General features: G+C 43.0%; 3 protein-coding genes across 3 annotated transcripts; all 3 read left to right on the top strand.

Annotated features, from left to right (window-relative positions):
- The first annotated feature begins 1,179 nt into the window (after positions 1 to 1,179).
- apoa1b (apolipoprotein A-Ib) lies at positions 1,180 to 3,151 on the top strand. The gene is made up of 4 exons (XM_018687615.2): positions 1,180 to 1,284; positions 1,764 to 1,815; positions 1,897 to 2,041; positions 2,135 to 3,151. Exons 2-4 carry the CDS (start codon positions 1,773 to 1,775, stop codon positions 2,736 to 2,738), a joined length of 792 nt encoding a protein of 263 aa, XP_018543131.1. The 5' UTR covers positions 1,180 to 1,284; positions 1,764 to 1,772; the 3' UTR covers positions 2,739 to 3,151.
- A 145-nt stretch (positions 3,152 to 3,296) lies between these two features.
- On the top strand, positions 3,297 to 7,994 carry LOC108890651 (T-box transcription factor TBX1). Its single transcript, XM_051065388.1, has 7 exons — positions 3,297 to 4,349; positions 4,428 to 4,529; positions 4,615 to 4,786; positions 6,157 to 6,312; positions 6,418 to 6,485; positions 6,794 to 6,903; positions 7,041 to 7,994. The coding sequence occupies exons 1-7, from the start codon at positions 4,126 to 4,128 to the stop codon at positions 7,223 to 7,225; spliced, it is 1,017 nt and encodes a 338-aa protein (XP_050921345.1). The 5' UTR covers positions 3,297 to 4,125; the 3' UTR covers positions 7,226 to 7,994.
- An 845-nt stretch (positions 7,995 to 8,839) lies between these two features.
- Positions 8,840 to 19,595, top strand: bace1 (beta-secretase 1). The gene is made up of 9 exons (XM_018687614.2): positions 8,840 to 9,773; positions 13,629 to 13,717; positions 13,806 to 14,022; positions 14,911 to 15,048; positions 15,132 to 15,266; positions 15,344 to 15,445; positions 16,149 to 16,298; positions 17,494 to 17,665; positions 18,333 to 19,595. The coding sequence occupies exons 1-9, from the start codon at positions 9,402 to 9,404 to the stop codon at positions 18,569 to 18,571; spliced, it is 1,614 nt and encodes a 537-aa protein (XP_018543130.1). The 5' UTR covers positions 8,840 to 9,401; the 3' UTR covers positions 18,572 to 19,595.
- The last annotated feature ends 488 nt before the right edge of the window (positions 19,596 to 20,083 follow it).

The following is a 20,083-nucleotide window of genomic DNA, read 5'->3' as shown; positions in this document are numbered from 1 at the left end:
GTAATTCAGATTAAAAACCCCTCATCACCACTATGTTACTGTACATATCTCACACGTTGCACAAGACGTGTTGCAATCACAAGTATTGACAGTACAGGAATTTAGTGTAATGGTATTCAGAGAAATGTGTATTGATTATATAGGCTCTTACATTGTGCAAGAAACACAGACCAGTATCTTGGTGACCAGTGATGACAATGATTAACGTTGCACCTAATAACCCTGCACTGTAAGACCTGGTTTTCACTCTGCAGATACCTGAAATATTAGAAGGTATATTCTCCTTTAGCACAAAGGTTGATGAAAAAATAGCAGAACCAGAGCTTGATTTTAATGTACATTTAGTATTTTGACTTTATTTTACTCACACTTTCACTTTGTATCTGTGTTTTTTAAATATTTCTCGCAGAAAACCCCTAAAAAAGAAGATGTAAACTTTTTTTAAAAAGCTGTTTTTTTAAGTGTATTACCCATGAATAATTATAGGCAGCTCTGTTTTACTATAATCTGTCTTATTACCCCCAAAACTACATGAAGCCAGGGTGACAAAGTCCAGTGGTGACAGGACAACAAACAACAGCATGGCACACACACCACACTTTGACCCATTAATCATCGCACACACAAATGAACCAACAAACCAACCACATGTTTTGTTATCCGTACACAGAGATAAGTCCTGTATCTAGATTAAGTTGCAGTCGCTGAAGGGAGGGGGAAGAAATCATGCATATTTTCTTATCCGTGATTTATTGAGTAAAGGCGATTGTATCTCGGCCCTCGGTCGATTGCGTCAAGTCACTTGTCTTCTGTTTGCTCTTGTTTGTTTTTCTTGGCAGCCATTTGGAAGAGCTAGGACTGTAAATAAAGTTTTCTTTTCCTGTCCTGTGACAAATGTTGGGGGGGTGGGGGTTTATGCTGCGAATAAATTAAGAAAATTTAAACACCTTCTCTTAGTTAAGTCTCCTGCCTGTTTCACATCATAAAAAAACACATTTTCTACCTTTATCTATCTCGGGATTGTCAACTCTTTCTAAGAAATGTTTGTGCTTCTGTAAAAGTTTCAGATACTGCTGTTAATCCAAGTGAATCTGTGGCTGTGTGTGACCATTGAACTCTCAACCTAGTCCCCCCCCTCCTGCTGAGGAGGATGGCGGGGGGGTGAGGTCCACCTCCACGGAGACACACAGCTCTCACACCTCCCCCTCCTCCCCCATCCTCATCCCCTCTATAAAAAGTCTGCTCTGTGCCGAAGTTGTTCAGTCTCGTCAAGAACTCCACCAGGTAAGACAAACAAGCTGCTGCTCCTGCTCTGGGACTTTTTGGGCTTTGTAGACTGGGTCGTCGTTCTGAAATAATGGCAAAAATAAGCTTCTCTGGAGCGGAGATAACTTTTATTTGACATTTCATTTAACCGTAACTTTGGGATAATGCTGCTCAGCCCGGGGCGACTTTTCGGCAGTTCTAAGCTCTCAGGTGCCTCTGGATCGAGCTCATTTGCTGTAACTCTAAAAGCCTGGATCAGGATTACATACTAGAGCTAATCGACCTGAGCTGTCCGTCTAATCTCCCCCAGATTACAGGCGCTTTTAATAGACGGCCATATGTTTAGTGTGAACTCATTTGGGGCCGATTCAGGGATGAGTGTGCAGCTTTTAAGACGTTAAGAATGCTTATCTGGTCTTTGCGTTGATTTAGGCGGGGGGGGTCAAGACTTTCTTTTCTTTTTGGTTCATTAACTGTTGCCTCTTCTTCCACTCTAGACCACCATCATGAAATTTGTGGCTCTCGCTCTGGCCCTTCTGCTGGCCGTCGGTGAGTACTCTTACCTAAACATCTAAAATACATTTTCTGCTTTGAAACACTGTTTTCTGACTCCTCTCCGTTCACTCGCAGGCTCTCATGCCGCTTCCCTGCAGGCTGATGCTCCCTCCCAGCTGGCCCACGTCCGGGCCGCTATGGACGTCTACCTGACCCAGGTGAAGGAAAGTGCCCAAAGAGCCCTGGCCCAGCTCGATGACACCGAGTACAAGGACCTGAAGTAAGGCCATGCCACACTCCCAACTGATTATCTGCTCAGTCGCTGGTTCGTTAAACTGTTCGCTGACCGATGTTTGTGATTTTCCTCTCCCAGGAACGCTCTGACTCAGCGCCTGGATGAAATGCACAACAACATCAAGACTCTGCAGGCTCAGGTTTCCCCTGTCACCGACCACGTCGTCACCACCATCGCTGACGCCACCGCTGACCTCCGCACCTCCATCCTGAACGACATCGAGGCCCTGAAAACCGAGATCGAGCCCATGCGCACTAATCTGAGGGATGTCGTCAATAAGCACATTGAGGAGTACCGCGCCCAGATGGACCCCATCATCAACGAGTACTACGCCAAGCACACAGCCGAGATGGACGCCCTGAGGACCAAGCTGGAGCCTCTTGTGGAGGAGATGCGCGTCAAGGTGGCCACCAACGTGGAGGAGACCAAGACCGCCCTGATGCCCATTGTGGAGACTGTGCGTGCCAAGGTCCACGAGCGTCTGGAGGCTCTGAAGGCGATGGCAAGCCCCTACGTTGAAGAATACAAGGAGCAGCTGAAGCAGGCCTATGGCCAGGCACAGAACATCGACACCAAGGACATCGTCGCTCTGAGGGAGAGGATCGCACCCTTGGCCATGGACATCAAGCTTAAGCTCCAAGATATCTTCGAGGTCATCGCAGCCACCGTCACCAAGAACTAAACCCTTCTCCGGCCTGTTCCCGTGACTAACCTCACCCACCTGTCCGTCCTCGATCCATTCCACCTCTCTTTCTGTCCATTCCTTCTTTCCCTCGCACGCACGCACAGATGAAGCCAATGCCTGATTGATGCACTTCTCTGCAACAAAATGGCGGGACTCTCTCTCTTTCTGTCTTATCTCTTTATCTCCCAAGCAGACACCTGACTTCATGCGCAGATGCTCAAGCACACATTCAAGCAAAAAGACACACAGACACATGCTTTACCCTTCACATGCCAGCTGCTTACATTTTGTTGTAGGGATTGTATGTGAGCTATCACAAGTGCCTGAACCTCTGTGTAACGATGCTTGTTTGATGAAAACTGTGCTTTTGATGAAAATACAGCTCAATAAACATCTGACTGTTTATACTACTTTGCTCTCTGACTCCGACTTTTCACAGTTAATGATGCATGTAGAATAAAGTTAATTTGAGCTACTACGCCTACATATTCAGGGTTTTTTTTTTGGCTTCTAGGGTCATATGACACATTTAAAGAGGTCATTATTGATCAAAAAAATCCACAATATTAATACAATCAGTCCTATTTAAGACAGCCATCCAATAATATGAGATATTTCTGCCCTGTGGTCTTGAAAGCTGTGATTAATGAGTTGCTTTACTGGGGGGAAAATCCCTCTTTTTCTGGTTCGGATCCCTCAGGCTGGAAACCCTTTCAACACTGTCTCATCACAGGGGCCACACAGGGATGCAGACGTAGTCTAAACACTTCCACAAACTCATATATTAAATCATTTGTGGCTTGTTTTCAGGTGTTATTGATTAGGATTAATGCCAGGTCTTCATGTGTGACCAGGACTTTATCTTTACTGTCGTATCCCAGACACAATCTCATGTGTAGCATTTTATAAATAAACTATAAACCATGAGACAAAACCAGAAATATCCAGATTCTCCAATTAGCACGGTGTTGAAACTGCGATGAATAATAAAAAGCAGTTTCATCTGTCCACACCCAGTAACACCAGGGCTGATTAGGACGTTATTAATGTGCCACTGATTGGTCAAAACAAGCTCCACGTTAAGGCTTCAGGCGATATGAAACAACAGGGATTTGCAGCATGCGGGCGTCCGTGCAGCTGTGATTAGTGTGTGTCAGTAGCACGGTGAGTATTGTAATGGATGAGGTCCCCAGTGAGAGTCTGGTGGTGTATAAAACCGGCTTGTTCCCGGACACAAGAACCAGTCCTGACGGCTGACGCTTGGACGTACGTGGAGGAAGACTGAGAGAGTTTCCAACTTCCTGTTGTAGTGGCAGGAGTTGAGGACAAAACAAAACAGCTAATTAAATCGTATTGTTTGTCTCTGAGAGCGTCAAATCAAAGTATGGCTGGCGAGTGCTCGACACCACACATTCCCGCTCTCCCCTGCTCGGTTCCTCAGCTGCCTCAGAGCTGTGAACTATCCCCGCCCTGCTGTGCGGACGGGGGGTCACTGTTGAACGCCAAGGCGCCTCAGGTCAGCGGGGTCAGAGTTCAGCTGGAGATGCACGCGCTCTGGCTGCAGTTCGACCAGCTGGGCACGGAGATGATCGTGACCAAAGCTGGGAGGTGACGCTCACAGCTCGTATTTCTGCTCTTTAATTACCTTTTCTTGCATTTCCTTGCATGTGCTCATGTGTCTTGCAGGAGGATGTTTCCGACGTTCCAGGTGCGAATCTCCGGGATGGATCCTGCGGCTGAGTACGTCCTGCTCATGGACTTCATCCCTGTTGACGATAAAAGATACAGGTCAGATATTATACAGCATATTTGTGATCTGTTCTGGTGTTTCTATCATTTTTTTTATCCATTTATGTGCGTGTTTTTGTGTCAGATATGCATTCCACAGCTCGTCCTGGTTGGTGGCGGGGCGAGCAGACGTCGCGGCCCCGAGCCGGATGCACTTCCACCCGGACTCGCCCGCCCGCGGAGCTCAGTGGATGAAGCAGACCGTGTCCTTTGACACTCTCAAACTCACCAACAACTTGCTGGATGACAACGGACACGTCAGTCAATGTCATTATTCTGACTCCTGCATGTTTTTAAAGGACCAGTGCGCAGGATTTAGAGGCAACTACCGCATTGATTAGTCTGTCGAGTGAAGACGTTTGTTTATAAGGCTGTAATTAAATATTATATTTAGTTGTTAGTCTATAGCAATTAGCTGCCTTCCGAATACAAGCTGTGGCATCACTTAAAATGCACAAGGCGTTCAGTTTGTCCATTCTGGGCTACTGTAGAAACATGGCTGACTCCATGGACGAGGACCCGCTCCCTGTGTAGATATAAATGGCTCCTCCTAAGCCCTGCACACACTAAAAGATTTTTAAAATCTTAACTGATTTAGAAAATGTGAGAGACCACAGGCATAACAACAAATAATGTCAGATTTCACTGCTTTGTTCTCTAGTGTGTGATGTGCAGAGAGGAGACCGACAAAGCCACACCACACACTAACAGATTCACCACCAACAACCAGAGTCTGGACTCTCACAACTCCAAATCTGACGATATTAGAGGAAACAACATGGCGGACGACGGTGTCTCTTGTTTGTTGTGCTTCCGTCTTCAGTCACCTTGCTTCCTGATTGGCTATCGTTCTATTTCATGTGATCGTAAATATTGAACTTTTGATATTGATCAGGGAGGGTAAAATCACTCTGAACACACCTCACACCACAGGAGAATCTGATAAGATAATCTGTAGAACCATCAGATAATCAGACCATTGCTGACTTTGATCAGGAGGGGGGTTTATCTTAGGTATTATGTTAGGTGTGTTCAGAGTGGTTTTACCCTCCCTCCCTGCTCGGAAGAAATATAACGATCAATATTTACGATCAGAAATACTGTTCTGTGGGGGGAACACTGAGGTCATCCAAGCTTGCTCTTTGTGGATTGTCACATGGAAGAGAACGATAGCCAAACAGGAAGCAGCTGACTGAAGATGGAATCACAACAAACAAGATACACCATCGTCCGCCATGTTTGTTTCCTCTAAAGTCGTCGGATTTGGAGTTGTGAGAGTCCAGACTCTTATTTGTTGGTGGTGAATTTGTTAGTGTGTGGTGTGGGTGTGTCGGTCTTCTCTCTGCACATCACACACTAGAGAACAAAACAGTGAAATCCGACATTATTTGTTGTCATGCCTGTGGTCTCTCACATTTTCTAAATCAGTTAAGATTTTAAGAATCTTTTAGTGTGTGCAGGGCTACTCAATTTCTGCCAGTAGATTCCCATAAATGTTACACACTGATTCTTTAAGAGCATAAAAAAGGGTGAAGGGGGAATAAAGCTTAAGAAATTAAGTACATAGATAAATAAACATCTCTTTTTTTACTTCTTCTTGTGTGTTTTCTCGTATTTTCCTTAACAGATGATTTTAAGCTCCATGCATCGCTACCAGCCGCGCTTCCACGTGGTGTACGTGGATCCGACGCCTGACAGCCACGTAAACGCTTACAGGAACTTCTGCTCCTTCTCCTTCCCTGAGACTCGCTTCATGGCTGTCACCGCCTACCAGAACCACCGGGTACAGAAACCCGTGATCAGTCAGCCTCAAACTAAACATCACCCAGGGCTCATCAGACATGTTTGACACTGTTGTATCATTGTTTATTCCCTCTCTCTCTCTCAGATCACTCAGCTAAAAATCGCCAGCAACCCGTTTGCTAAAGGCTTCAGGACTACAGACCCACAAGACTGGTGAGAGTCAGTCACAGTTTGCCTGATGAAGAAACACATCTTTCCCTTGAAATCAGGACCAGATCACTGTGTATCTTTATCACCGTTATCAGCTGGTAAACAGCGATAAGGGGCCAGTCTGGACGATAGCTAATCTCTGACCTTTGACCTTTGTATGCTAAGGAGGTTCATGTGGTGGAGGCATGAGGAGATTTATAGGATAGACATATCTGTGCGTGTGTGTGCAGGAATGTATAAGTCTGTCTGCGCTGCTTGTGCGATTACATACAGGGTGAATATCTACCGGTGCGTTTGTGTGTCTGATTTAGGGTGGGTAATTCCAGGCCCCTGGCTGTGTGGTGCCCACCAGAGGGCAGAACTGAGCACCTCACCACCAAACCTGGGGAGCAGAGAAGCTGGGACTCGAAGACTTCAACCAGTGAGTCTTTTTAGAGTTGGTACATCCACTATGTCAGTTTCACACAAATAACAATTAGATTTAACAGACAGACGAAACAAGAAATTTGAACTAAATGCTGATTAGTCATACCCACCCACTTTCTTCTGCATCCTCAGGACAGGAGGACTCGGCCTCGTTGACAGTGGAGCAGTGTGGAGTCTTCCACCCCTGTAAAGACTCTCTGGGACTCGCCGTGGAGAGGAAAGATGGAGACGGTTTATTAGCACCTGCTTCCTTCCTCCCTCTTCCTTCCTGCTGGGACTGTGAAGGATCATCTCAAGAGAGAGACAACCTGCTATAAAGAGAGAATTTAATTTGCATCTTGTGTGTTTGTAATAAATGTACATAGTTTGTGATATCCTTTAATTTATAAGGACCATAATAGATGTAATGCAGTGATGCTAAATGCTATAAATACCAGAGGTTACAATAAGAGAACTACAGAATCATGTTAGTGAAGGACAACACATTATAGCAACAATACAATGGTATAGAAATAAACAGGCAGAGAAACTACAACAACCACAATACAGTGAGTTGCATTTAATATAATCACATGGTAAGTTGTCCCTATAACATTTGTGCAACCGCAATGCATCTGTTTATTGTCTGAAATAAAATAAAAAATACATTCTGAAATTTTGGTCCAGGATTTTTCTGAAATCTAGGTTATATTAACGGTTTTTAAAAACTGACTTGTTCTGGATCAGAGCGAATGTATAATGGGTATGGGAATCACCATGAAAACTTCATTACCCAGAATGTGTAGCATGACATGGTTATCTCCTGAGGAAGTGGCAAGAGCCAAGACATGATAGTGACTTTGCTTTCAAACTAAAAGACTTTAGGAAAAAGAGCAAAATATGTTTGTATGTTGAAAAAAATCCCATTGGCTTTTTGTAGAGGGAGACAGGGTGATGCCGACTTCCGGGCTGGCCTATAAAAATACGTCATCCCTGCGCCACTCTACCCGGAAGTTAGCATCACCCTGGTTCCCTCGGCTAAAAGCCAATGGATCTTTCCATTAGCTTTTGTATTATTCCAGAAAATAAGATCTGTGGCCAACAAAGGTTTATGATACTTACACGTTTTGTTCTCCAGGATAATCTTCACAACTGAACAGCACTGTTATGATTTTTGAAGCTAAGTAAAACGCTTCAGTTAGGCTATGAACAAATTACACAACGGTCGCATGACTTCAACGTCAACACCAATAAGCCTCCAACTTGTTATTTAATTTAGCTCTGACCTCTTCTACAAAAGCAAGTTGGAAAAGATTAGAAGTTAGAAGAGTTTGCAAGAGTGCGAGGCTGTAAAGACGGACTAGATTTTTGCCCGGCGTGATGACGTTTAATGTCTTCGACAACCTCTATAGTCTCATTTAGCGAGTTTTTTAAAGAAATGTAAACGCTTAAAAAATGACGTGTTACGACTTATGACATATTCGATGTCGTTTCTTGAGTGTGTGCTAATTGCAGATTTTATTTCAGGTATCTAACCAAAATCCCCATTCAAAAAAAACTAAGGGACAGGGAACCGGAAGGTGCAAAAAATGCTAACTTGTTTCCGGGTTTTAGGACTGCCTTAAGTTGTTGCACTTGACAACAGAACATCAAAGTGGAGTGATTAATCTGGTAATGACTAGGTAGGAGGTGGGAATAAGCTTTTATTTCAGTTTGGGATTTTAAAAAAGTATGATGTTTATTTATTACTTGATCTAAAAATATAGCATTTTAGCGCATTTACTTACGTAAGGTAAAGTATGGATTTCATCAAGGGATAATTAGCCAATAAAGGCAAACTGTCCTCACTTTACACAGTGGTTTGGCAGTTATTCCTGTTTTATTTTGAAAATCCTTACAGGAAGTCCGTCTGTTTTGAATTTTAACTTGACGGCGGTGATGCTCGCGCTCTCGCAGCTCTGGAGGATGCAGCGGGGTGGATGGAGGAGGAGGAGGAGGTGATAGACTAGAAGGCGGAGAACAGAATGAACGGGTCGGGAAAGGGCGAAGGATGCGGATTACGGTAGCTCGCCGGCCGGCCAGCCTACCCACCGACGATGGTCTCGGTCGTTCGACGTGAGGATGTGCGGAGAAAACGACACGGGGCCTGCGGTTTGTTGATAACACGGCGCGCGGAGGGAGAACCTGTGATTTACGCGTCGCCTCAAATTATCCGTGACACCAACGGTTCCCTGGCTTAACCGTTGGGGTTGATTTTTTTGAATTTACACGTTACTTTGTCGTGGTGTCTTCTCCACAAGTTAACGTCAAGAGCAAAAACACAGCGACCCCGTCCTTCTTCATATTTGTGCTTCAACTGCCAACATGTTTTTAGCCGTCATTTTAGCATCATCGCCACCTGATCTCTTCGGCTCCGCCGCCGCGCGCTGGATGTCAAACTGAACGCGGGGCGCCGTTAAGTCAAAACCAAAAAAAAAAACAACAACCAAAAATACAACTTTATCGCGTCTCAGCATGGAGGCGTCGACGTTACCGGCTCGCTGGCTGACGAGTCTTCTCATATGGACGACTTTGTGTTGGCTCGGTAGCGGTCAATCCGCGCCGGACGCCTCGGGCCTGCCTCTCGCCATCCGCGTGCCACTGCGGCAAGGCGCCCGCGCTGAGCAGTCATCGCCGCCGCTGCCACCTGCCGCTGCCGCATCCGCTACAGCAGCAGCAGCAGCGGCTTTGAGGATCGAACGCGGCAACGCGGGGAGGTATCCTGCGCGCAGGCGGAGAGGAGCGGCAGCGGGCGGTATCAGCTTCGTGGACATGATCGATAACCTGCGTGGGAAGTCCGGACAGGGATACTACGTGGAAATGGCGGTGGGCTCTCCTCCGCAGAAGGTAACGGCTTCATACATGGCGTCTCTCTCTGTCTTTGTGTCTCTCTGTTGAATTTAATCTGCTTTATTGGCAGGAGTCATGAATGAAATACCAGGTATACTTAACTCTCTGTGGTGCTGCCTCAACATAATCATGAAATCCAGTGTTAATTTATTAATTAAACAAATTAAAGACGTACAATTGTGCATTTATTGGACTTTGACCTCAAATTTCAAGGGCCTAGACACTCTCTTAAAGGCCTACAGCGATATTATAATCACACGATAAAAGACACTAGCAATTTGTGCCATTAATTAATGAAATAATCTCATAGTTAAGTGTTTTTAATGTAGGATTTCACCAGATGAATAGGGAAGTTGAAATTAAAGGTGTTTCGAACTTGCTCAGATTGTTATCATAAGTGTCTTACAACATTATGGATATTATTCCTACAGAGACAGGCTATTTATTAAAGAGTAAGATCCTTTTTGTTTGACCAGAAATATTGCTATATATCAATACCAGACTCCATTGACAAAAACAGGAATTTTACCAAGCAGGGACACAGGAGCTGCTGGAATACCACTGCTCGATCTGTTAGTTAGTTATGTTATTGATGTATTTCTACTAATGTAAAGATCACAAACAAACTAACTAACAGATCAAGGCAGTGGTATTCCAGCAGCTCCTGTGTTCTGCTCTGTAAAATTACTGCTTTTGTCAATGGAGTCTGGTATGTATAAAATGTCTGTTTCTGGTCAAACAAAAAGGCTCTTAACTCTTTAATAAAAAGATCTATCTCTGTTAGGATCCTTTACGATTACATTGCAGCAGCACCAGAAAAATCACTATATGTCACTACCAGACTCCATTGACAAAAACAGGAATTTTACTGAGCAGAACACTGGAGCTGCTGAAATACCACTACTTTGCTCGGTTAGTTTGTTTGTGTTATTGTGTAACTTTCAGTGGTGGGAGAAGTATTCATAAACTTTATACAAGTTAAAATACCACACGATAACACAAACGAACTAACAGATGGAGGCAACAGCTCCTGTGTTCTGCTTGGTAAAATTCCTGTTTTTGTCAATGGAGTCTGGTATTGATATATAGCAATGTTTCTGGTCAAACAAAACGGATCCTCCTCTTTAATAAAAAGCTCTATCTCTGTAGGAATCATATCCATAATGTTGTCAGACACTTATAATAGCAATCTGAGCCTGACATTCTTGGCCATGGATAATTAATACTGCACCATTCCATTGATTTTTGTCCCTATTAAGAGATAGGAGATAGGTTAAAAAATACCAGTTATCCTTATCTGAAAATATACTTTCTGATTGTCCAATACTGTTGATGGCCCTGCAGTAACAGATGGCCTCTTTATGTATGTGTGTGTGTGTGTGTGAGAGAGAGACTGAAAGAAAGGACTGAATGATACAGACAGATAATGGAACCATTAATTCTGCAGAGTGAGGAGTGCCAGCTGGGTGCAGCTGTGGTGTACAGGCTGGCACACAGAGGGCGATGGATAGAGGGAGGGAGGAAGAGAGAGAAAGTGACGAGGTGGTAGGAGAAGAAGAGGAAGGGAGTTATGCTAATAACGCACCTCAAAATTTACGATCAAGTGGGATTTTATCATTCAGGACAACAAATCAAGAGCAGATTTGGATGGTTAAGAATGTTTGGAGCAATTGGAGTTCTCTTATTTTTGTGTTATTGTGTGGTACCTTTACCTAATTAAAGGATCTGGATACTTCAGACAGAGATAGACCTTTTTATTTAAGTGTAAAATCCTTTTTGTTTAACCAGAAACAGCACTTTTATCACTACCAGACTCTGATGACAAAAGCTCAAATTTTACCGAGCAGCTGCTGTAATATCACTGCTTTGTTCTGTTAGTTTGTTTGTGTTATTGTGTGGTACTTTTACTTTAATAAAGCGTTTTAATACTCTTTCTACCACCGAAAGTCACACAATAACACAAACAAACCAACAAATCGAGGCAGTGGTATTCCAGCAGCTCCTGTGCTCTGCTCAGTTCAATTTGTGTTTTTGTCAATGGAGTCTGGTAGTGATATAAAGCGATGTTTCTGGTTAAATTAAAAGGTCTGTCTCTGTAGGAATCCTATCCATAATGTTGTAACAATCTGAATTACTTTAGTGGACAAATATTGTCCAAACAATGGGAAAACAAGGCCCAGGTTAAAAAAATCCTGCAGTTATCCTTTAAAATGAGCAGTCAGGATAAAAACAAAATGCAGGCCCTTAATAAACTCCAGTATATCAAATTACCTAAATGACTTTAAGGCTTTAAAAGCCTCTGCATCCAGATAAATAAAGGTTTATATAAATAAATAAATGAACATAAAATAGATTGAGAGCAATGTTAGGAGCAAAGTGGTCTTGAACTTTAATTAATATAATAAATGATAACAGTGGTAGATGCAAAGTTGTGGGAATGACCTCAAGTCATTTACAGTAACTTTCTCTTCTGGTAACCGCCATAGTGGAGGGAGGGAGGCGGGTAAATATAATGGCTGGAGCAGACAGGAACTCTGCCAGGGAGGACAGGAAGAGATTGGGGGGGGGGTCTCAGTGTGTCAGGATGTGTTTTATGTGGTCATGTGAGTTATTTTGTCCAGAGCCAGGTGACTCAGAACAAGGGGAAAAAATCAGATTTATCCTGTGCAGTCAGCAGAAATCCGTGTCCAGCATTATTACTGACAGCAGTGGTGTTTGTAGAGACAGTATATCCAGGCCTGTGCGAGGTGGACGACGGCGACGGCTGGCGGCGGTCGGTCGTCAGCATTTATTCAGGGATTTCAGGCCCGGCCCTCGAGACAGCAGTGGATATTTCAAAGAGCCGATCCATTATTGAGCAGATCGTCCTCGTCTGTTTGGGTGTTTTCTGTATTAAAACAGCAGGTGCAAAGAGAAGGAAACGCAAATTATAAGTCTTTGTGCTCCATTCACACACTCAGTAACTGTTTTGACTGATGGTGCAAAATGTGATACTCACACAGAGATGCAGACAGAAGATGGGGGGAGGGAGGGAGGAGGGGGAGGAGAATCTGAGAAGAGTAGAGGGTTAGAGAGGAGACAGAGGGGGGGACTGAAGGACATTCAGGGCGACAGGAAACAGCACAGGACACTACGAGGGGAAGAGATGGAAAAACCTGCTGTAAGGATAAGTCTGGTATTTTTCAACCTGGACCTTATTTTCCCATGTTTTTGGGTGTAAATGAGTCGTAGAGATTCCTACAGAGATAGAGCGTTTTATTAAAGGAGCAAGATCCTTTTTGTTTTACCAGAAACATCACTATGTATCAGTACCTCTTTAATAAAAAGGAGTCCTCTTTAATAAAAAGGTCTGTCGACTGTAGGATTCCTATCCATAATGTTGTCAGACACTTATAATAACAATTTGGGCCTGTCAGTGACAAGGAACAAACACTTTAATGGATGTACTTTGACATGGACAATTTCCCATTTCATTGCATTGCAGCAGCTGTTTCAAAGGTCCAAAGATTTACACCTAAAAACACTGGAAAACAAGACTCAGGTGCAGAAATATCAGAGTTATCCTTTAAGGCAGGCTTCCAAAAAATAGCCTGCAAGTGTAAAAAAAGTAAAGCCATCAATAGCACAGAAAATTGTTTTAGAAATGGACGTGTCTCTGTCTCCAAGGCAGCAGAGTTACAGATTTAACTTGCCCTTCAGAGATTGAACATAATCAATTTCACAGTGTAACCCAAGCGTCAGTTTTACAAACCTATTGATTTCTGCAGAAAGCATACAGCATATATTATAAATAAATTGCTCTCTCTCTCTCTCTCTCTTTTTATTCTCTTCTTATTCTCTTCATCTCATTAGTTGAACATCCTGGTGGATACAGGAAGCAGTAACTTTGCTGTCGGGGCGGCTGCTCATCCTTTTCTGCGGAGATACTACCATCGTTCACTGTGAGTAGACGTCAGAATCTATTCTAAGTTTTAGATAAGTACTTCCTGTTTTTTATTTTTACTGTAATAACACTTCTTCGTCTTCCAGCTCCAGCTCGTACCGTGACCTCGGTAGGAGCGTGTACGTACCTTATACCCAGGGCCGCTGGGAAGGCGAACTGGGCACCGACCTGGTCTCCGTCCCGCACGGCCCCAACGCCACGCTGCGCGCCAACATTGCCGCCATCACCCAGTCCGATCGCTTCTTCATCAATGGGTCCAACTGGGAGGGAATCCTGGGTCTGGCCTACGCTGATATAGCCCGGGTGAGAGCCGCTAACGTTAGCTCAGCTTGTTTTTAGGCTAGAGTTGGTTCAGTGTTCATTGTTGAAGGGGTTTTTACCGTGAGCCGAATTCTCCGCAGAGGTCTCCTCCTCCATAAAACAAACAGACCAGGTGATTAAAACCAGTAAAAACACAGAATAAAGTAGTTTGTTGTTAAAAATCTGTGTTTTTCTGATGCTCTTTGGCGGACACAGGACATCAAGAGGTGGCTGTTTGCTCAGCTTGTTTATATATGATACAGTTTGTATAAATTACCCAAAATTTCCAGTTAATTCCTGTCAATTCCCATGAAAAGTTTCTGGAAATTTTCCACCCCCTTGCAATCCTATTCCTAGCACCATCCAAAAGAAGCGTGCAACTTTCTGTGTTGACATTTTTTTTGGAGCTCTTTTTTTTTTTTTTGTTTACAGTTGTTTTTTTGAAGAAAATTACAAAAAATTCAACATCAGGTTTTTTGCTTTCTTGTTGTTTTATGGGCTAATATCAGCGACAGATATGATTAGCTTAATGTAATACTCATCAAGCGTAATACTTGATGATACTGTTAAAAATGACAACTTTATAAGTTAAAACAAAAAAGTAAACGTCTCTACGTGTGTCCCAGAGGATGGCAAGAATACTTTACTGCAAAATAAACTTTTTCTATCTGTTTAAATTCCTGTTCTGGTGTAAGAAGATGATACTATTACGATGATACTCTGATGACAGTGGATCTGGGGATGGATATCTGATATCTTTTGAATGATTAGATTCAAATTCAACCCGACATCTGGAGCATTTGATGAGAGAAGAATATGTAGCTTTTTTTAATATCGTTGAAATCGGCCATTCAGAAGTAAATCTATCCCCCTCTCTCTCTTTCCCTGCAGCCTGACGAGACATTAGAGCCTTTCTTCGACTCCCTGGTTCGTCAGACTCCCGTCCCCAACCTCTTCTCCCTTCAGCTGTGTGGAGCCGGCTTCACCCAAAACTACTCCCTGGGCAGCGCTACTGTCGGCGGCAGCATGGTGAGACACAAATACACAAAAAGCATCCAGTATCATATTTAAACCAGCAACGTCGGATGATATTTAAATCCCTGTGCTCTCAGATTATCGGAGGCGTGGACTCGTCGCTGTACGTCGGAGAGCTGTGGTACACCCCCATCCGAAGGGAATGGTACTACGAGGTCATTATCGTACGAATCGAGGTCAACGGACAGGATCTCAACATGGACTGTAAAGAGGTGAGGTCTTAAACCTTCAATCCTCGATACCACAAGTTATTTATCGTAATTTCTGACGACTTTTTTGTCTTTTACAGTACAACTACGATAAGAGTATCGTGGACAGTGGCACCACCAACCTGCGGCTGCCTAGAAAAGTCTTCCAGGCTGCAGTCAAGGCCATTGAAGCTGCTTCTTCGGTCAGTCCCAGCTATAGAGGACTCCAGGCTTAACTTTTTCCACTGGTAGCATTGGTGCCCCCTACTGGAAATTTAAGGAACAATGGTTAAAAACACATTCAACGCAGTACATTCATATTTTTTTCAATCTTAAGTGACAATTTCCAGAAGTAACAATACTCAGTTTTATATTACATGAGAGTATTATTAAAATCTTCATTATTTAAAGGTTCTAGTTGTAGAAATCCAGAAACCCTCCTTATTACTGACACCTGGTGGCCGTTAAGTGAACTGTAGCCTGCGTCTTGATGCAATCATAGTTCTTACCAATCCTGTAAGTCTCTCACACAGTGCACCATTAAAAAAGTTTGTCTCGTCATTTGCCAAGTTTTTAGATTCACGGCAAACTAAAATAATCAGTTAGTTACATATAGAAAGCTTTTGTTTTAGCTTCTTTTTGTTATTAGCTTAAACAACGAGATGGTGGTTGTTGTGTAAAATGTACCAAGAGTGTGCCGATAAAACTTATTTGTAAGTTTGTAACTGCTGCTCCTAGTTAGTAAAATTTACTTGCAAAGTCACAAAAAATGGTCACAAAATGAGTCAAAATGATCACAGTCTGGAGCCCATCCTCTCCTTATCACCCTGTTTTTTGTAAGCGAGAGCAAGAATGATAAAGAGAGGGAAAGAATGAAACGTCCTCCTGACCCCTGTGTCTTTTCAGACAGAACAGTTTCCCTCTGGGTTCTGGTTGGGGGAGCAGCTGGTATGTTGGCAGGCTGGTACTACGCCCTGGCACATCTTTCCGGTCATATCCTTGTACCTGATGAGTGAAAACCGCAACCAGTCTTTCAGGATCTCCATCCTACCGCAGGTAATACACAGAGTGTGAATGTGGTCGCATTAAAATGGAGATTTCACAAATGTTTTCATGTCTGTGATCGACTTTTGTCCCGTTGGACCTCATTAAACCTTAAATTCTGTATAAATGGACGACTACGTTTAACTTTATCTGGATTCATGATTGAAAAGTTACATCTACGTTTTGTCCAGGGCTAAAAGAATTATGATAACAAGCCCACAGGAGCGTATACGCTCCCAAATATAATCTTGTATTTAAAGCGTCATTACTCCCCAATGAAACTTCTTTAACTCGTAGGAGATGGACGTCTACCTCCCAGCCTTTTAAGAAGTTTTGATATTTAGTGAAATTTTAAATATTTCTGTCACCAGTTAGACTTATATTGACTTTGTAATTCTGAAGAGGTGATTTCATTTGACGGCTTCTTTTTCATTTCTCTGTGCACTCCTCTCTACAGAAAGTCACCCATCCTTCAACCAGTCTTTTATGTACTCCTCAATAGACGAAAGGTTGGCGAGGTAGCATGCGGGAAAAAAATAATGACTACATTTTATCTTGAATATGTTCTTTAAAGCTTTTCACAGAGCTCTGAAAACTCTTTTTTTTTTTTCAATCCAAAGCCACAAAGAGAGGTCGTGATGTAATGAATGAATGAGATTTGACAGCGAGATACAGAAACAAGGTTCAGTGCGGTAAAACCTGTGGGAGGCTTGTGACCGTGATCCCGATGGCTTTTTGAGAAAAGTTTAACTTTCTTTGCCTTGTGTTGTAATTTCTATAGCAGGCACTGATGGTAAATCAGGACTTCTACAGTGCACAGAGGTACAGAGTTTATATATGTGTGGGATCCCTTAAATTTGGTTTTAAAAAAAGTGCTGAGCAGGAGATTTCACAGCTGAAAAATAAACTGATCAGCACCCTCTGGTGGACAAATTATGTAACACATTTACATTTTCTCATGACAAGGAAAGGTTCTGTGGACTCAGATCTGTTCAAACAACACGGGACACAGCACTGCGACATTTTAAACAGGAAAGTTTCACCTAAGTTTGACAGTGGTGAGGTCACGAGTTCGCAAACATATTGCAACGAAGGATCACACTTCCTGGGACTAATTTCAAACTTTATTTGTATAGCACTTTCATACAAACAAAATGTAACACAAACCTAAATCCTCAATCGTTCTTTCTCTCTGTTTCTATTTCAGCAATATCTGCGGCCAGTAGAGGACGTGGCTTCAGCCCAGGAGGACTGCTACAAGTTTGCCGTGTCCCAGTCCAGCACCGGTACGGTGATGGGGGCCGTCATCATGGAGGGTTTCTACGTGGTCTTCGATCGTGAAAAGAAACGGATCGGCTTCGCTGTCAGCACCTGCCACGGTGAGGAGGACAGGAAGAAAGGATGATATGTATAGTCGCAGTAACGAAGGCTGTTCCCGACCAGGAAATTTTGTCAAATCAGATTTGGCTGTTCAGAATATTCGACTATTCGTACCTTCTTTTTCATTTTATCAAGCAACGCTTTATTGAACTACCAGAGTTTTGAACGTGGTTCGGCGGGATGTTCAGGGTGACAGCATCGTTCATGTAATATAGCTAACTTGTCGAGTTAGCCTTCCGAGCTAATGCATGCTAACTATGCTTACAACAGATCGAAAATGTGTGACAAAATTTTTTGCTTACCATCGTCGCGTAAATTAGGAAATCGCAGTTCTTGTGAAAATTGTGATGACTCCACCTCGCTTGTGGTTATTACATTTTAAGGCTTATAGCCATGCTTGAATAGAACAACAGCAACAATAGTGGACTATCGAGCTGTGTTTGTGCTGCAGACTCATCAAGTTAGATCACCATCTACTGGCCTGGCACGGTACTGCACTCTCAGGCATTATTGCAGATCAGTGCGCACAAAGGTTGTTTTCACGTGACACTGTAAAACTGTCATGTTTTGAATCTCCAACTATCAGGGGAACAGCCCTAATAGCATCTCACAGTCTCTGTTGTCCTGATCTTTGCGTTTCTAAATCACCCATTCTCCCGTCTCTAGTGCACGACGAGTTTCGCACAGCCTCGGTGGAGGGCCCGTTCCACGGCATTGACCTGGAGGACTGCGGCTACAACATCCCGCAGACGGACGAGTCCACCCTCATGACCATTGCCTACATCATGGCGGGAATCTGCGCCCTCTTCATGCTGCCGCTGTGTCTCATGGTGTGCCAGTGGCGCTTCGCCCGCTGCCTCCACCCGCACGGGGACTTTGCCGATGACATATCGCTCCTAAAGTGACGGGTGGAGAGGATGTTGCAAAACGTTGGTGCTGCTGCCGGAGATCTTTGAGAAGGTTTTTCAGGAATATAATATATAAAGTTTAGTAAATGCTGACGTACAGCGTGCGGGGATAACTAGAGCCATTACTAACTTGAAGGACAAACAAGAGAAAAGTCGTTAGCGTCGACTTTTAGTCACCTATGCAGATCAGCACGGGTAGAGGAAGAGATGTGGGAAAATAAAGTCAAATGCGAAACAAAACGACAAAAAAAATCTTGTCTTTTATTATAAATAGTGTATAAATAGACCACAGAGAAGGAATAAAGAGCAAACACATGGGGAAAATAAAGAAACTCGCAACTTGGAGGTGAATATGAGATGTGCGAAATCGCTGCTTCGTCGGCCGATTTTAAACATCTTGAACGTGTGTTTATAGATCTATTGTTTGTGGCTTATGAGTGAATGAAACAAGCTGATAATGTGTGAGCATGCCTGTACGTGTCAAGAGTAAACAGAAAGATATAACGAAAAATGATAACTAGCATCTATGAAAACGTACACTATTTTGCAAATGCCAGCAATGAATTACGCAATGCAAGTGTAAAAGTATAAAGAGGCTAATTGGCCACTGAACACAGTCAATATCAGATGTCACTTTTTCTTCTTACATTGATAGCTTCAATCTATTGTACAGAAAACACACACAGAGAATATACTTTGCTTAATCTACTGCTGCACCGTCTGATGATTTGCACATGTAACAACACATTTACATGTTAACAAACCAAGACTTTTAACAGGGCTTCTCCCACACCACACACAAACAGCCTAACTCACCACATCTTTTAAATGGGGACCCCATATGCTTGGAAACAAGGAAACCAGCCCAAAGTATGTTAGTTAAACACTGAAGAACACTATGTTATGTCTACAAAGAGACTGTTTGTATTGTCTCTCAGCAAAGCTGTAAATAGATGTATATTTATCTGTCAGGCGCTGGCAGCACTGTTGAACCAATAAAGTACTTATTGTAACTGTAAAATGTGATTTTTATTTCATTTTCATTTCTTGGCACAAAATTTACAAGGTTACAGCAACTTTCCCCTCTAATTTCTTAATGTTGAGGAATTATTTACAGGCTGTTACGAGGTCTGAACTCCACAATGAGACATATTTTGTGTGGTACTTTTTGCAACTGACAGGCAGATTGTTATTATAAGTGTCTGACAAGATTATAAACAGGATTCCTACAGAGACAGAGCTTTTTATTAAAGAGTAAGATCCCTTTTGTTTGACTTGAAACATCACTATATATCATTACCAGACTCCACTGACCTATTAGTCGACCTATCGAGTGTTAGTTGAGGTGATTTGTGCTACGTTTGAGGTGATATCTTGTTCATATAAGCGTGAAACTTAATATACTATAATTAATGCTGTGGTTCCTTTTCACATTGTCACTGAATTCACCATTAGCTAGTCACTTGAACAGTTTATAATGTTGTATGTGGTATCATTGTAATCCTTGAC

Source organism: Lates calcarifer, linkage group LG21, assembly GCF_001640805.2.
Source record: "Lates calcarifer isolate ASB-BC8 linkage group LG21, TLL_Latcal_v3, whole genome shotgun sequence".
NCBI classification, from domain to species: Eukaryota; Metazoa; Chordata; class Actinopteri; family Centropomidae; genus Lates; species Lates calcarifer.
Note: the sequence above shows the minus strand (reverse complement) of the source record. Positions and strands in the feature narration are given on the sequence as shown.

Coding starts and splice junctions, on each gene's coding strand:
- apoa1b (XM_018687615.2), top strand. CDS start 1,773: ATGAAATTTGTGGCTCTCGCTCTGGCCCTTCTGCTGGCCGTCG. Junction 1,816..1,896: donor GGCCCTTCTGCTGGCCGTCG/GTGAGTACTCTT, acceptor GTTCACTCGCAG/GCTCTCATGCCGCTTCCCTG. Junction 2,042..2,134: donor ACCGAGTACAAGGACCTGAA/GTAAGGCCATGC, acceptor TTCCTCTCCCAG/GAACGCTCTGACTCAGCGCC.
- LOC108890651 (XM_051065388.1), top strand. CDS start 4,126: ATGGCTGGCGAGTGCTCGACACCACACATTCCCGCTCTCCCCTGCTCG. Junction 4,350..4,427: donor ATCGTGACCAAAGCTGGGAG/GTGACGCTCACA, acceptor TGTGTCTTGCAG/GAGGATGTTTCCGACGTTCC. Junction 6,313..6,417: donor CCGCCTACCAGAACCACCGG/GTACAGAAACCC, acceptor TCTCTCTCTCAG/ATCACTCAGCTAAAAATCGC.
- bace1 (XM_018687614.2), top strand. CDS start 9,402: ATGGAGGCGTCGACGTTACCGGCTCGCTGGCTGACGAGTCTTCTCATA. Junction 15,049..15,131: donor CTACTGTCGGCGGCAGCATG/GTGAGACACAAA, acceptor CTGTGCTCTCAG/ATTATCGGAGGCGTGGACTC. Junction 15,267..15,343: donor TCAACATGGACTGTAAAGAG/GTGAGGTCTTAA, acceptor TGTCTTTTACAG/TACAACTACGATAAGAGTAT.